General features: G+C 45.4%; 1 protein-coding gene across 15 annotated transcripts; it reads left to right on the top strand.

The window, feature by feature from the left end:
- The first annotated feature begins 498 nt into the window (after positions 1-498).
- Positions 499-16,851, top strand: LOC100193969 (sirohydrochlorin ferrochelatase). Of its 15 annotated transcripts, none has more exons than XM_020547432.2 (8): positions 499-773; positions 1,100-1,369; positions 1,466-1,668; positions 1,753-1,814; positions 11,896-12,003; positions 13,970-14,080; positions 15,703-15,805; positions 16,408-16,851. In XM_020547432.2, coding segments are annotated over exons 2-8 (654 nt in total). In that variant the 5' UTR covers positions 499-773; positions 1,100-1,304; the 3' UTR covers positions 16,410-16,851. The 15 variants fall into 15 exon arrangements, with proteins under 15 accessions (XP_020403021.1, XP_020403017.1, XP_020403023.1 ...); XM_020547428.2 differs by having other exon boundaries at positions 15,703-15,795; positions 16,408-16,844; XM_020547434.2 differs by having other exon boundaries at positions 11,896-11,998; positions 15,703-15,795; positions 16,408-16,818.
- The last annotated feature ends 782 nt before the right edge of the window (positions 16,852-17,633 follow it).

Below are 17,633 nucleotides of genomic sequence, written 5' to 3'. Positions count from 1 at the left end.
GTTTTAGTCGTGTGTTTTAATCGCACGACCACTAGCTGTTTAATCGGACGTTCGTCTGGGTCCGGGTCCAACGCACGTTGGATGCCCCCTCGTCCTGTTTGATTGGGCTGTTCGCGAAGTCCTCAGGCAAGTCTGGAGTTGGTGCAGGTCTAGAGTATTCACGAAGAAGATATTTTGCTAGCTGCATTTCACTTCGTTGTACTGCCATGGTTCCTTTGCCGTTGATGTATCATCGGACGGCTGGAAAAAAAACACTGACGTGGACATCGTGCGCGTCGCCGTTTCGAACCGTCTTTAAAGAATAGGAAATGCCAGCTATGCGGCGAGCCAGAGTTGAGCGGCGTACAGATTTCTTGCCCAAAAGTGTCCGGCCACTAGCTGCCAATATAATAAAATAAGGTTATGTTTTAAATAACCCTCTAAGTGATATTTTGTCTGAAAGACAATGTTTAAGAATGGTGGATCAGCCACGTTTATATAATGGCATTTGGGTGAAACCCAGTTCCCATAATGACATAAATCCAAATTCTTTACAGCAGTCCCGCCGCCACTCACCAAATTGGCCGCCAGGGCTCCGTCCTCTAGCGGCTCCGTCCGGTGGTCCGGCCAGCTGCCTAGCTCCCTCCGACGGTCCGGCCAGCACCGCCTCCTGCTCGCGGCCTTGCCCAGCTCCTCCGCCCTCCGGTGAGACGTAGATCTTGGTGCGGCAGGGCGCTACGGGGGCGGGGTGGTGCTGTTGTGCGTGTGCTGGTGGCCTGGTGCTAGCAACCGAGGTACACGCTCCCAGCTCCCCATGGCCCCACTTGATTTTGCCTGTTTACACGCTCTGTTGTTATTTTGCAATTTCATAGCACTGTCAGCTATTGGGCTAGGGGCAAAGTCATAAATGCCGCTACCGCACTTCGAAGTGCACTTACATCTTCTGATAGTCCCATTCATCTATTATATTTTTGTTTCTTTCTTTATAGTTTTATGTTTTAATTAGCTTACATCATCAGTGTTTTGTCTGTCTGTAATAATTTCAACTGTTTCTAAGCTCACATTTCATCATCACAAGCCTATTATGAATCTGATGCTAGTTAACTGCTGAAAGGTACAGTACTATGGATCACGAATGATGTATTGTATGCAATTCGGCCCGGAGCGTCACTAAATCCTGGATCCGCATTGGCCGCAGGGCCAGTGGCCAGTGTCCAGCCTGCCAGCTCAGCCCGGCGGCAAGCGCCCAGCGGCTGGCTCGGGCAGCGGCCAGTGGCGAGCAGCCGACTCGTTTCTTCGGCGTTCTCCGCCACTGCCCCCCAGCTATGCACCCTGTTCCAGTCCCCTCCCAGCCCTTTACCGCAACTCCTGCAAAAAAACTTGTTTCAAGGTGATCCATTTATCTAACCTCTTGGCAAATTGTGCGGTCTGCTATTGCTCCTGTGTCTCTGCTTCTCATAACATATCTGTTTTTTCTTGGCATTAGGAGCACTGCTGTGAGGAAGGCCATCCATTTTGTCAACCTGTGGACAGCTGGAAGGTCTAGTGGAAACCTGGCTATGAACTCCGTACCAAAACCCGCCCCTGGGTCCGAAACATCTGGGAGGGAGGATTTTGCTGTGGGGGATAAGGATGCTGTGGTCATTGTTGATCATGGGTCAAGACGCCAAGAATCCAATCTCATGCTAAGTAATAAACCTGATTTTTGCAAGGCATATCTTTTGCAATCATGGTGCTCTTATTGTGTCTTGATTTGTGTATTAACAAATGCAGATGACTTTGTTGAGATGTTCCGGGCGAAGACTAGCTATAGGATTGTTGAGCCTGCTCATATGGTATTTTTTTTGTCGCTCCAGCCTTTTTATACCTTCTGTTTTTTCTTTGTGAGAAAGGAAAACATTTAATTTATTAATGCACTTAAAGCTTCTAGAACCATCCATGCTTTTTGTACAAATCAGTACCGTGCCTGTCCGATTGAGAAATTTGGACCAACATGTTTTAAATATTAACACGTTTTCCTTTATCATTACTAATTTGGGTATTCTATGCTTAGTCCAAGTCTGACTCTGCTTTCGAGCTATGCATTGCACCTTATATTGTTCAATGGCAGCTCATTCATTCAGAATTATCATGATTGATTTTGTTCAGTATCCTATGCAGTTTGTTTGTATTTAATTGCTGAAATTTGTACTTGTCTCTGGATATCCTGGACTTAAACTCTCAAAGGGCATTAGAAGGATGATTCCACCTTATTGAATCAAATGGATAAAGTAGTTATGGAATATAGAATCCGTCCTCATTTCACTTATATTGTTTTTTAAGGAAATACAGCAGGGGAAAACCCCTATTATGCTAGATATATATTGTGTATAAAAGGAAAGGGATAAGATAATTGTACCGAGAAAAAGGAGAAAATGAATGTGAGAAAGACTAAACGGGAGAAATCATTTACACAAGAAAGGGAGACCATCTACCGTTTTCTTTTGTCCTGTATGATATGGAGAATGATTTCCACATTGAGCTCTTTTTCCTGACATGAAATTGTGTTTCTGTCATGGTCGGGTGGACGTACTCTAGGCGTCACCAGGGCCGTGACGTGCGCCGCGCCGCGGAACGCGCGATGGCCGCGCACGAGGACGCACTGAGCACGATCACCTGCGGTGGCTAAGATGGAAAATAGGAATAGCCTCCTATTATTAGTTCCTAAATTAGTGGAGTGGCTAAGATGGAAAATAGAAATAGCCTTCTATTATTAGTTCCTAAATTAGTGGAGCTTGTTGCTCCAGTTGGTTGAGGCCGCTGGCTATATATTCATATAACAGACATTGCGTGGGGGGAAGCAAGTTATTTCCATCTAATCTCTCCTCTCCATTCTCCAAACAAAGCCTGCGACCGAGGGGTATAACCTCGCCGGAGAGGACGGATCACAACCACAAACTTTTTTTTTCGAAAACGCGCAGGAGAGCTGCGCCCCTTTATATATTTAGAAGATAGGAAAAAAGGTCTAAAGTAGACCAAACATCAGCAGGCCTCCTCACGGGGGCCAGAAAATAGCATACAAAAAAGAACTCATCATGTGAAAGGAACAAACAACACACCACCCTAGGGAGCAGCTGCAGAAGCAACCAGAGAACATAGGCCCTTCGCCCCAGCTGCCTCCCAACGACTTCTCTCCTCGTCAGCCCAAGCAAGGATATAGGTGAGGCAAGGAGACAATCCATCGAAGTCACATTTGTTCCGATGAATCCAAATAGTCCAAGCACCCAGGATAATAAGGGAGTTAAGGCCTTTTCTGGTGACACCTGAGACCACCTCTGAAACCTCCTCCCACCAATTCAAGAAGGAGGTGACCGCCGACTGGGGGGCTAGGGAGTGAAGCCCAAATTTCCGGAAAAGCTGGTACCAAAAGACTCTCGAGAAGGAGCAAGCCACCAGAAGATGATCAAGAGTTTCTTCAGCTTGGTCACATAGCAGACATTTCTCATGGTGGTTTAGGCCTTTCTTAGCTAATCGATCTGCTGTCCAGCATCTATTATGGGCAGCAAGCCAAATGAAAAAACGACACTTTGGCGGGGCCCAGGTTTTCCAAACTCTTGTGAAGTGTCCAAAGGAAACTGAACCCATGAACAGTCCATTATAAGCAGATTTTGCAGAATACATTCCATCTGGGGCAATACTGAAAATATGTCTTCAACTCTAGGCTGCAGCTCAATGGCTGAGAGCATCTCCCACAGCTGAAGGTAATCAATCAACACACCCACTAAGAGAGCCCCTTTTATGTCAGCAATCCACTTTCTGTTAGTCAAAGCTTCATTCACAGTTCTGCTGTTCACAATCCGCTTAGGAATTGTAGCTAGGAGTCTAGGTGCCAGGTCTGCAATTTTTTTACCGTGTAACCACTTGTCTTTCCAGAATTTGGTGTTGACCCCGTCACCAACTTCAGTGAGCACTACCTCATTAAAGAAGGATGTGGCCTTTTTTGGGATTTTAATTGGGAGACCAATCCAGGGCCTGGAGGGGTCTGTTTTAGACAGCGAGAGCCATCTCATTCGAAGGGCCCAGTAAAGTTCTTTTAAACTGGAGATACCCAGCCCACCAAGATGAAGGGGGCGGCAAACCTTTCTCCAAGCCACAAGGCAGTGCCCCCCATTTACCTCTTTTCGACCTCGCCAAAGGAAACCTTTCCTTAATCTATCAATGGCATCTAAACCCCATTGTGGGATATCCACTGCCATTGCCATATAAACCGTCATGCTGGTAAGAACATGCTGAAATCGCGACCATGAACTGCGTAGTCGAGGTCCAGCTATCCGAGGGTTCGACGCTCTTGACAGTTTCCATCCTTGAAAGACCAGTCCATTTCTCCATTTCTTTGCTTCCCAATATCCAAATATGCTAGACTGCTGTCATTTCCATAAAGAAGGCTGGTTGAAAATCAATTCTCTTTGACCACCACATTGAAGAAATTTAGTTTTGTGTCCCAAATTATTCAAAAGTAATTCCACCATCTAATGCTGAAGCTACAACCAAAGAACACATGGAGGATAATTTCTTGAATTTTGTATATATTGTATATGCTTCTAAGAAGATTTCTTGTATTGGGTTTTAAGCACTTTGACTTTAGATCCATAGTATATGTCAAAGGAAGTTGTGGCTATTTTGTATGAAATCAATCAATGAGATGTAGATGCTTTTGCTAAAGAAAAGAGCATGGAAAACTATCATTCCGTTATGTCTGAGTGGAAAACAAAATAGTACCAACTAGATAACATGATGCAATCTGTAATGTGTCTTCACGAAAAAGAGCCTTTTCCTAGTGGCATGTGGTGCCATCTCACCTCTTAATGGCCTTACTAGTGAGGTGCCCGTGCGTTGCTACGGTTTCTTTATACTACATAGGTAGACCTTATTAAAATGGAATAGTTGTTCAAACACATTAAAAACCCTTGCAATGATATGTGCTCTATTTGATCTTGTTGTGCTCGATCTCAACGCGTCTACCATGTGAACTGCATAAATGCATTTCATATGTCGAGTGAGAATACAATTCCAATTTTCATGTCGTCTCTCGTTAGGTGGCCCGGACAACACCAAACCCTAGTCGCTGCTGCCCCTTCCTCCTCTCCTCTTCGCCTTGTCGCCACTAGAGTAGCTAAAAGTCCCGAGCAACTTGCTAGGATGGTGGCAGTGGAGTCCTAGCGTCCTCTCGACTTCAGACCACCCAGGTGTGACGGCGGCGAAGCCACAACAGGTGCCCGCGCCGACGTCCCTTTTCTTATTGTAGTAGTTTGATTGATGAGGAAATTTGCGTCAATCAAACAACTAGAATCTCGAATTGAACCTAACTAATCCCAAATTTACCAAATCGTAAACCCATGTACCTCAAATGTTGACCTGACAGCTCTGATGTGTTGACACCTGTAGTCTTGCCTGCACGGGCTGTCGGGCTATCATCTATCTTGTACCACTGCCTACCTGCGCGGGCGATTACTGGTGTACGTGTACACATATCCCAATGGGACGGGCCTGCTGGGTGGCCTATGGCCTGACACGGTTTAGGCCGACCTGAGTATGACCTGACTCGATCATCGTGTTGTGTCTGGGCCTTAGGTGCGGCATGACCTTGATTTATTTTTTCTATACTTTTTTTTTATAAAAGTACGTTTATTATGGTTGAGTATAGAGCATAAAACAAAAAAAACATGTGTATTTTGTTTACTAGGTGGGTGTGAATATGTGTTTGGAGCCAACAATCATGGTTCAAACCCCACTTATGCACAATTTTAGCTTATTTTTACCATTTAAATGTTAGAGGCATGTCGGGCCGTGTGCCGACCCACAGAAAGCGGGGAGGAGAGATATCACATGATGTTTGCTTTTGTTTTAGAACTCCTTACTAATCAATTATGCACAATTTTAGATCATCACATGTTTTATATTAATTATATATAATGGGGTAACTCGTTTTTGCTAGTTAGGCCGCGTGTATTGTACTTGTACTACTATACACTGGTTCTAAGTGATACATAGATTTGGTCACAAGATTCACAAATACGAAGCAAAAACTTTGCCTCTCTATTGCACAAGTATTCATTCCAGTTACATTTTCAGACATGTGGAGGCTGTTAAAGATGATCAATCAACTGGAAATAAGACATATATTACCTTGATTTGCAAAATGGCACTATAGGGCACAAAAGAACCATGTTTGCTAAACTGCTCCTACATAATGCTGAAATTATGCGCACAAGCTTGTCCTTTGTCTGGTAAATCTGTAAATTTGGCTTTAGAACATATGCTCTTACTAGAACTATCACAATTTACTATCAGGATATGAACAAAGTGGAAACCCAACACAACAACTGCTACTGGCAATGGTTGTTGATTCTACTTGAGCTCGTATAAGAATAAGTTGTAATCCATATACACCCAATTCAAATGCGAGCTGCAATGGCCCTTGACACAACCCCACAACCAAGGAGCATGAACCATGCTATCATATTGTACCGGCCGTAGTGATGCAGGAAACCGTAGCTCCGACTGACTTAGTTCGTGACCACGACTCCACGGTGGCGGCAGTAGGCGGTGGAGGTCCATCGATGATGAAGCAGTATAGCGAGCCAATAATGATATTTGAATGAGATGGCAAGGGCCAGTGCGGCCCAAACAGAGGCGTCCTGAGGGAGATTTGTCGCGCCATTGGCCATGAATGCATGGACGACGTCGTGGAGATGGCTAGCGCGAGGGCGATGAACGAGAGCATAGGGAGTCCTTGCGAGCGTGACATCTTCTTGGGCTCGTCCTCGGGGCGAATGCTTGTCGGTGTCTTATGAATGGAAAGGACTGTCAGGTGGAAGAGCGTGACGACGGTGAGTACGACACATACGATGTCGACCAGATCGATTTGGTACTTAGCGGCGGCGACGACGAGCAATTTGGTGTGCTGCACAGGATGGGGGGGCAACGACAGGTTGTGGGAGAGCAGGTTGAGCGCGCCGATGAGTGTCCTAGCCTACTTAACCGCGCCACCTGCCTCGGAGGAGGCACCACCAACGCTGTTGTCGCAGCGTCCATATATGTCGTCATCACTAGGGTGTGGCCTATGTGGGGCGAGAGAGACAGTGTCGACGCTTTCCCCGATGGGTTTGAATCTATGCATGGTAACGGTCCCTATCGGCCTTGTGTCAGGGCAAGCTTCGATTGACCAGGGGAGACGGACGAGCGCTTGGCCTCTGCTTGCGTACTGGACATCGAGTGGGGAAATGTGGGCGTAGCGGCGATGAAGGCGTGGGGTGGTGCGCTGTGGTACGTGGGGAGGGAGGAGAAGGGGACGGTGGACTTACGACGAACGACGAAACTCCCACATTAAAGGAGTAGAGACTTGTTCCAAAATGAAAATACTGTTTTGAACATGTTGTATGTAGCACAGGAAATTGAAATACCCGGAGTGAGAACGAGCCGCAACCCTTGCCTAGGAGCACGAATGCATCGCTGTGGATGCTCTTGTTTGACAGCTTGCTGAGGTAGGCGCCATCTGAGTGGCTCTCTCTCTCTCTGCCTCGACCCCCTAGAGTGCTAGGTGGTGCCCCCCTTTGGCGTATGAGGCCATCGTCATCGCTAGCCTGTAGCCTCCACACTCAAGCGACGAGTGTTCGGAACATTTGCTCCCTGGTCCCTGTTCTCATCGAGCCTGTTTTCTTCTACGCCCGCTCATGTGGTCTTGTCTTCACATTGCGGCACTACTCCCTTGATGACCACGTCCTCACCGACATGACGTCCCTCACTATCCTCTCGTGGCGACAGATGGATAGTGCAGTCTGCTCCTGGCCTCTAAGGGACGATCACTATTGAGCTGCAGTATGTCGTTCGCGAGCATGGTGGCACTGCCTGCCAGGTTGCCACTGAGAAGCAGTTCCTCAGCAACCGCAAGGCTCGTGCTCTCCACCTCTACTTTGTCTTTAGGACATTCGTACAGTGGGACCTCTTTGTCACTGACTACTGCTGCAGATGAAGGGCAGGATAGCCTCTCTCCGTGACCTTGGAGAGCCTGTCTTTGATCACATGCTCGTCCTCAACCTTCTGTAGGGCCTTAAAAGACCGCTATAGTCACCTACGGACTTGGATCACTCAGTCGGTCTCATTCTGTTAGCAAACTCACCGAGATAACAGATTGGTAACTGAATTTCAGTAGTCTGCTATTCAGTCTAGGTTCTAGCCAACTCTATTTGACAGACGCCTCTTGGTATTTATACCAATATTCCTATGCATTCACTAGAAACGTAGACACGCTCCATACATCCAGGCAACTCTCTCCCATGACCGTGCGGTCCATCGGATGGACGTCAAGAATGCCTTCCTTTACAACACTCTAACTGCAGCCAGCCCACCGGCTTTGTTGACTCCATTCGTCTGGATCTGGTTTGCAGGCTGAACCGCTCTCTGTATGGCTTCAAGCAGGCGCTGAGGGCTTGGTACCGTCGTTTTGCCTCCTACTTGGTCTCCCTTGGCTTCGTCGAGGTCAAGTTGGACTACAGTTAGGGTTTATCTATATTTCCCTGTTTTCCCCTATTGTAATGGGCTTTGTCCCACCTAACTCTTCTATTTATTACACTCCCAACCTAGGATTAGGGTTAGGCTTTCACATATTCCAACAGTAATATCAAGTTATAACCACTCAGAGGTAAAATGTTGAAGTTGGTAGAGAAGGTGATACCATCACACAACCATTTGCAGTCAGGCATTATATGTCTGCTCCATAATAGTCCCCCATCATCAACCATCAGCTGAATTGGCTGAGCTAAGGGTCGTACTCCAGGCATCACTCCCAACAGGTGACTTCCCATGAAGCAAGCCGAACTACCTGAGTCAACCAACACCAATACTTGTTGGCAATGTATCAAAGCCCGATGGTCTTGTTACCTTCACTTCCACTGACTGTTGCCAAGGAGATGGCTAATATGCTCTCCTCATTGGTGTCATCTGTGTTGTCAACCTTATTTGCCTCATGGTCCTCACCAGCCATGGCCAACGCCCACATTTCCTCAACCAAATGCAAGGGTACACTGTTGGAACACCAATGAGAATGACCCCAATGCTCTCCACATTTAAAACACAACCCCTTTACTCTTCTATAGGCCTTGAGAGCTTTCATTTTATTGTCTTCCCCTCTCTGATTAATATATGCCTGACCTTGTCTTTCCTCACTAGGCCATGTTGTCTTATCAATTGACATCAAAGGTAATGGTAGAGGGAGGGGTCCTGCCTTGGGTTGTGTTCACTGAAGCCTGCTGCATCAAACCTCGTGCCCTTCTTTCTTTTAGTATGAAGTAGCACCTCCTCCTGCAACATGGCAAACTAACAAGCAATATCGAGATTCACATGACGCTGAATAATGACTACAACTTTAAGTTCATCCTTCAGTCCATCCACAAATCTGGCAGTGATCATTGCAGGTGTTAACTGGGTTTCATGTGCCAACAGTTGATGCAACAGTTGATCAAATTGGTCTATGTACTCGCTGACTGATGCATGTTGGTGTATGTGGTAAAACTGTCTGATCAACATTGATCACGACCAAAACGAGTGTTCAAGGCACTACACAACTCATGCCAACTTATATCTCTAGCCCGAGACTCCATGGACCACAACCAATACAGAGCTGAACCCACAAAATGGATGATGGTAGCCACATCTAACTTGGAACAACATAAAACTCGAAATAAGTCTCACATCGATTCCTCCATAGTTTTTGGTTTGAACAATCAAACATAGGAATATTCATATGAGGAATGTCTGCTCCCGAACCGTGAGACCAATTTCTCAACACCGTTGGACTCACATGACTTAGAAGAAATGACCACACAACATGGTTGGAAGGTGTGGTCATACCTCTGATCGGAGCGGGTGACCAGATAGTGTCAGTACCAACACCCAGCCTCTGAGCGGTGGCGGAATTGCTCGGGCGTCATCCCAAGTGGGTTTGCTTCTAGATGGGTGGAAGCTGACGCACCCTCAATCACCGAGATCTTGTTGGGTGGCGTAGAAGAATATTCGATCGCCTTGTCGAGCACTCTGTCCACCTTGTTCTGGATTGTCTTTAAGGTTTCAATAATCACCCCCACCTTCGCCTCAATACCCGATCGCCACTTCTAGAAATCGCCCTAATCGCTCACCAAACGCTTCACCGTAGGCTCCATGCTCACCATGGCGGATTGCATTGACTCCATACGCCGAACAGTCTCATGTTTCCCTTCTATCTTATACATTAGTTGTGCGATTAGGTCTTCGATGCGCGACGACGCCATCGTCTCCCACTTTCACTTGAAACCTCATTTGGTGGTCGTGGGGTGGATCCAGGATGGCCCTGATGCCAAATGTTAGCGAACACGCCAAGATAACAAAATGGTAACTAAATTTTGATAATCTGTTCTTCAGTTCAGGTTCTAGCCAACTCTATTCGATAGACACCTCTTGGTATAATACCAGTATTCCTATACATGCACTAGAAAAATGTAGACACCCTCCTTACATCTAGGCAACTCCTAAGTACTTCTTGTTGGGCTTCGAATCGCGGTTGCTTCTCCTGAGCGGTATAACTGCATCCGACTTCGAGTTCTCCCTGACAATGCTGTTAGCTGTAGATGGTCTGACAATACTAACACATTCCCCTCCTGCCACAAAGTTCACAATGATCTCGGCCTTGGGGAGATTACCAAGGGGGTGCCTCCTCGCTCCAACACCGCCACCGCACTCTACAACTCCACCTTTGGGGACAACCCTTGCACACAGCTTCCTCCACTTCTATTTCAAGGGGCTTGTCGTCGTGCTCATCTGGCGGCGGTGGCCTGAGGAGGGGATGCAGGGTTTGGTGGTGGTGGCCGTTGTCGGTGGAGGGGTGGTCGTGGGGGTGGGGGTGGCTACTGGCTAGGGGGACACTCCCTGACTAGCTCTCTACAACCCGTAGATCATTCGCATCTCCATGTGGCTCGGCCTATCCCATCCCATGGTGGAACTTCACTCGCCCACCGCAGCACTAGTCGACTCACCTGATGATGCCCGACCTGGGGTATCCTCTCAACCCATCCCTCTCGGCGCTACCTGCACCTTAGCCGTTTGTCCCGCTTCTGCGCCCATACTCGGTTCTGTCCTGGAACCTGTGGCTTGGTGGTTGAGCTCAACAGTCACTTGCTAGCTTATTTAGCACAATGACCCTAACTCCTACCATCATTAACATGGTTGCTAACTCCGGCGCCTCCTACCACACCACTCTGAATGCTGGTATAATCTCTTTTTCCACCCATCTCTCCTGTCTCATCCTTCTATCATTGTGGGCAATGGGAACATTATTCCGGTCAGCTCTGTAGGTGACTCTGTCTTTGCTAGGTCTTTTCATCTCCGCATTGTTCTCATCATCTCCCATATCATTCAGAATCTTTTATATGTTTATTAGTTTACCACCAATAACTCTTGCTCTTTTGAGTTTGATCCTTTTCATGAATGATCTTGCCATTTGGAGCCTTCTCGCTCGATGTGATAGCTTTGGGCTCCCATACACCCTGTGGCTTCTTGCGTCCACTCCTTCACCTACTGTTTTCGCCACATCACCGCCCTCGTCCTCGCCATAGCCGCATGACCAACTTTCACTACATCTAGCACTTGGCATCGTCGACTAGCTCATCCTAGCCTAAGTTGTGTAGTATTTCAGTTGTCTCTTGTACTAGGGGCACTTTTGACCATCTATACCACGCTTGTCAGCTAGGTTGTCATGTTCGACTTCCTTTCCCTAGCTTCTCTCAGGCTTCGCATAATTTTGATCTCATACACTGTGATTTGTAGACCTCACACTTGTCAGCTAGGTTTTCATGTTCGACTTCCTTTCTCTAGCTTCTCTTAGGCTCCTCATAATTTTGATCTCAGGCCAGCAGGGAGGAAGGAGAGCTGCAGGGGAGCGAGAAGGAGGAGAGCTGCGGGGAGGGAGGAGAGCTGCTGACGGCTGAGAGGGAGATAGATATTTGTGCTGGTGAGGTAACCCTAAAATTGTTATGTTGGGTCGGGCTGGGCTATATCGTTGTGGGTTTTTTATTTTTCTTTTTTATTTTTGCCCGTTTCTCACTTCTACTAGGCTGAAATGGGCCAACTAGGCTTTACAGTTGTGCTATCTTACTTATTACCTTCGTATTAGCAATATATAAATAATATTTGGTCTAATTTTTATCTTTATCTATATAATTAAGGCGTCATCTCGTCTTACACTTCACCATCTAAAAGGTAAAAATGAGGTCAATCGCCTTATGTCTCCTTACCTCCTTAATAAATATGATACATATCATGTTGTCAATATCTACCAAGAAACAATTCAGGTTACTGTCTCATGGTATTATGGTTTTGACTAGAAAACATCAACCAATGACAATTGTTAAGAGAACCATTTGCTACTGTCATGACCCTCATCTTTAGGGATGGCAGCGGGTCGGGTGAAGTGCGGGTAAGTCATTTACCCGCCCGCTAACATATCCGCGCCTCTAGTGCTTATCCGTGCCCGCGAGAGCTTGCGGGTAAAATTTTCGACCCGTGCCCGTACCCGCAGGATATCCGCGGATATCGGGCAACCCGTTACCCGCCAGAAAATACCATAGAGTATGTGGTCATGTTCATTTTACCAAGAACATAATAACTTGACAGACATAATAATGACAAGGAACATAGTTCAAACTTAAAAGTCCACAAACATGATCGATCATCCACAAACATAAGTCTCAAACTCTTAAGATAATTAATTATTACAACATAATGTTTTAGGATAAAATGAACACATGGGCAATATTTTGATGGGCTAGTAAATTAAGCGGGTAACGGGTAATACCCGCGGGCGAAATTTTATATCCGTCAATTACCCGCGGGTGAGAAGTGTTGCCCGTATCCTTACCCGTGGGCGAGATTTCTTACCCGTATCCATGCCCATCGGGTACGAAACCCGCGGATATCCGTGCCCGCGGGCAGAATTGCCATCCCTACTCATCTTTTCATTTCTGATACTTTATGCAACATTTAGGTGATTTAATCATTAAACCACTTGTCAAGAATTATTGTGATCTTCAAACTCCAATTGAATAAATTGTTGAATCATATTGTATTATTATTGCTTAGGGTCATTTCACAGAACATTGGATATCGCACCATAGTGCCACTATAGTCAACCTTTGGTAATGTACCACTTATGTTCCACAAAAAGTTGAACTTAATACCTATTGGCAAAATTAAAGAATATATCCATCTTTGTTCATCAGTTTGGTGAAATTAATGCTGCTGATTGGAATCAGTTAAGTGCAATATTAAGGGCCTGCTTGTATCATTGAAATTGAAATTCATTCTAATAATCATAATTTTAGGAACAAATCAATTAAGCTAATAATGTGTGTATGTAGAATATCTTTATATACTATTGTTGGCCATATAAGGAGTGAGCATTTTTGCCCTAGGGGAGCAAGCTGAAGAGTGTGCTATAGTTGCAGTGTAGAAACATAGCACGATGATAAATAGAATCAATTTCCATCTCCTACCATATGATTTGAAATAGAATTATATGTGAACTTTGGGAAGTTGTGGAATGTCAAATTTGAAGTCAAATAGCCTAGTCCATTAAGTAGATATCAATTCCTTCAAAATGAAAAGATCCAAACGCCGCCAAAGTGATTTGACTGAAAGGTAACCTGTAATGTAGCAATCTACACGATAGCAATTAGCACCATGTTGATTTGTATTGTAATTGGGACTCTTTTTAGTAACTCTTGGTGTATTGGTTGTTCAACGTTCAATGTATTTATTGCTTAATCTCTTTGGTGCCACTTACGTTATTTCCTGATTTCTAGTTCTTTGTAGTGTTAATTGGTATTAGCTGGTGTTCTTTGGGTCCAGTTATCATAGTATTCTTTATTTTCTTTATGATCAGCAAGTTTTGTTGCTTTACCTTTCAGTTTCGTAAAAAATGCAGGAGCTAGCGGAGCCTACTATAAAGGATGCTTTTGGAAAATGTGTGCAACAAGGAGCATCCCGAGTTATTATCAGTCCATATTTCCTTTCCCCTGGACGACACTGGAAGCAAGTATGTTTTTTTTTCTTTTTTTGTTTTTATGTAATGCTAGAGTATATTAGGCATGTTAGAGTATATTAGGCAACTCATGATATGGTTGGTTTAGGATTGATTGTAATCCCGGGATAACCTTCCTTGTATCTATGATAACCTTCCTTATCTTTAGGATAGACTTCTTGCCCTCCAAGTCATGTACTCCTATATATTCTCCCTAGAGGCTTAATGCAATATCATCCCACCATCACACACAATATACTCAATCTCTCCTTCCTACATGGTATCACAAGTTTAGGTTACGCCCTAGCCTCCCTTTTGCTGTCGCCGCCCATGGGGAGATCGATCTACGCCTGGGGCAACGCCCTCGTAGGATGCGCCGCGGATCCATCTGATCTACTGCATCCGTCGGCGCATCGTCAAGCACAACACTAGATCGGAACTCACCATCAAGGCCCCGTCGGATGCCTCTATCCACCTTCTCATCGACCTCCCCAACCGGATCTGGCCCATTACACGTCGTCTTGGTGGCGATTGTGATGGGGCTGTAATGTATCCCCGCCGCCAGCAACATCGCACACCGACATGGAGGCGGATGCGACCTCCGCTGCCGGCCGGACCGCGGCTGGGCAGTCCTCGAGACCAGCACGTCGTGAGGAGGACGAGCCAGGTCTCGCTCCGCCTCGGTTCCGCGCTACGCTCGCGGCGGCCCTGGTGCCGCGCCGCCCTTCGTCTTCTCCCCGCACTGGTGGCCGCCCCTCCACTAGGGTACCCCAGTGATGTACCAGATCCGTTGCTCCTGCGCCTTTTCGTTTTCCCAGTCACTGATCAGGTTTGCGTCTCCATCGCCCGTCGGCTCGCGCGTCATCGACATCGGCCTCGACAGCACCGGCTCCATCTTCTCCGACTGTGCTGCATGATCACATTTGCATTGACTTCACCCTCTACGACTACCTCGACCGCGTCGCCGTCTTCGTCTATGGTGCCCTCCTTCTATGCCACCATCAACCCGACGCCTCCTGGCGTGCCGCGCCTGCGACTTATACGGCTTGTCTTCTTCGGTGTCCTCGACAACTACCCGACACACGACACCTCGACAACGGCTCAGCGCCTTTGCACTCGGCTGTCTCGACATTATCGGCATAAAGGGCTATCGTCTACAATTGCAGCATTCGTACCGACGTTCTGACTGTGGGGGGATATCTCCATTATTCTCCTATTTGTCGTTCATGTTGCTAACGCTATGACTGTGGGGTGATGTTAGAGTATATTAGGCATGTTAGAATATATTAGGCAACTCCTGATATGTTTGGTTTAGGATTGATTGTAATCCCAGGATAACCTTCCTTGTATCTACGATAACCTTCCTTATCTCTAAGATAGCTTTTTTGTCCTTCAAATCATGTACTCCTATATATTCTCACTAGAGGCTCAATGCAATATCATCCCACTATCATGCACAGTATATGCAATCTCTCCTTCGTCATGTAAGGTTGACAATGCTTACTGATAAGGGTGTTAATTGTTAAAGGTGCTTTATTCCATTGCTTATAGTTTATTTGGGTGTACATAGCTGCATGTAATAGTTATGCTGAGACAAGGATTTTCATATGCATTGACACCATGTTTGATTTTGTCAGGACATTCCTGCTTTAGCAGCAGTGGCATCAAAGGAGCACTCAAATATACCCTATATTGTCACTGCCCCTCTTGGGCTGCATGAGCTTATGGTGGTATGTGCTTGTGAGTTCCCTCTGTTATTTCTATCATTTTCAGTAGCTGTTAGTAGAGAAGCCAAGCAGATATGACGTGGATATGGTTTGCACTTTGCAGTTATTAAAACTTAGCAGTTCTTTTGGAATTTTGTGACAAAGAATTTTGTTAGCAAATAGATCTCTAGAATTGCTGTCCTCTTCTGGAAAAGGAATGTTGAAATTTTCTACAAAACAAAATTATAAGTAATATCTATGTCGATAGTGGCCTTGTCCGCCTTCATGTATGTGTACCTTGATGTTATGTCGTATTTGCATAGTGATTATTTTTAAGGTCTAGGGGCATTTAAGTACTGTATACTGTAAGGTCTTATGTAGCAACTAGTATCAGAAATGAACTATAGTTGTATAAAAGTGTATAAAAAGCAATTTTTGCATTACAACCAGCTGGCATTCTTCGTGTGCATAATTATCATTGATCATTCTATACGAGCTATGATCTGGTATTGGTTTCTTAATAATACAGGAGACAGTTATCTAACTGTGAGCAATTAAGTAAAGGGCTCGTTGGTGAGTTGATCTGTTTTCTCCGTAACATGCTATTGCACTCTCCACGCTGAATATGCTTTGCAGGATATCATGAATGATCGCATCAAGTACTGCCTGCGACATGTTGCGGGTGATGTCGATGAGTGTACAGTGTGTGCCGGAACTGGAAAGTGCCGCATGTACTCCTGATGGAGCATACCTGGGAATTGTTTCTGGAGAATACGAGATCTGACGAGTGTATATCTAGGTCCGCTGTGTACCGTGAAACCAAAAGCTTGTACAGTTCATTCTGAACAGATCGTCAGAATTAGACAAGTGCCAAATTAGTTATGCTGTGCATGCTTGCGAACATCAATAACGATTCATTAGCTAATCTTGAGTTTATTTACGTCACGAACAAACTCAGTCAAGTGCTCTGATATTTCCATTCACATGTTATCTATATTCCTGCTACCTTGTAGTTGAATTAGACTTATTGCCTTAACATGGATCAAATGAGAATATAATGTACCCTTGTTTGATTTGCCAGTTCTTTTTGTCATATATCTGTTAGGGACTTGTTCTCAAATGCTATGAATTAAAAACAAGACAACACAAAATTTTAAAGGTTAATATCCTTCGTCCTTCGAAGTATTATTTTCCTTAGGATATAATGATCTTCAGACGAAGGTCATGAATGACGTACCTTCATCATCTCAATATACACTGGAAAGTAGGATCATATGACATATAAAAAACATGAATAATCATATGGTATCATTCAGACATTTTTTATTATATAATCATGAATAAATATGGATGATATTGAATTACATTTATACATTCGGCTTGACAGAAGACGAGAATCCGAGTGTGACGTGCGAGTGAATACAAGCCAGCGTGAACAGTACGAGGGTACTGTTTATCTATTTATAGGCACAGGGCACAACCTGTGAAATATTACATTCATGCCCTTTACAAAAGATTACAATTATGACACAGACTCTCATGGATCAATCTGTTATTTCATCTTTAAGTCGGTGCAGTCCTTCGTCTTGAGACATGCCACTATGCCGAAGCTTTATGGATGATAGCTTCGGCACTGCTTTTAAGAGGATCTGCCGAAGTTGTTTCTTCTTACAGGATCTTCGGCGACGAAGCATACCCCCAACAGTAGCCCCTTCGCGGTGCTAGATCGTTTTTCGTAATGAGCTTGATCCGTGAAAAAGTCTCCTAGGCTTCGGAATGTCGAAGGTCCGAAAAACACCTTCTCTGAGCTCGTTGCCGAGAAACGATTAAAATATTCCGAGCGCGAGGTGGCCCCACCATGC

The sequence above is a fragment of the Zea mays genome, chromosome 2 (genome assembly GCF_902167145.1).
Source record: "Zea mays cultivar B73 chromosome 2, Zm-B73-REFERENCE-NAM-5.0, whole genome shotgun sequence".
Classification (NCBI taxonomy): domain Eukaryota; kingdom Viridiplantae; phylum Streptophyta; class Magnoliopsida; order Poales; family Poaceae; genus Zea; species Zea mays.
The sequence above is the reverse complement of the archived record's forward strand: the minus strand, read 5'-3'. Positions and strand labels throughout refer to the sequence as shown.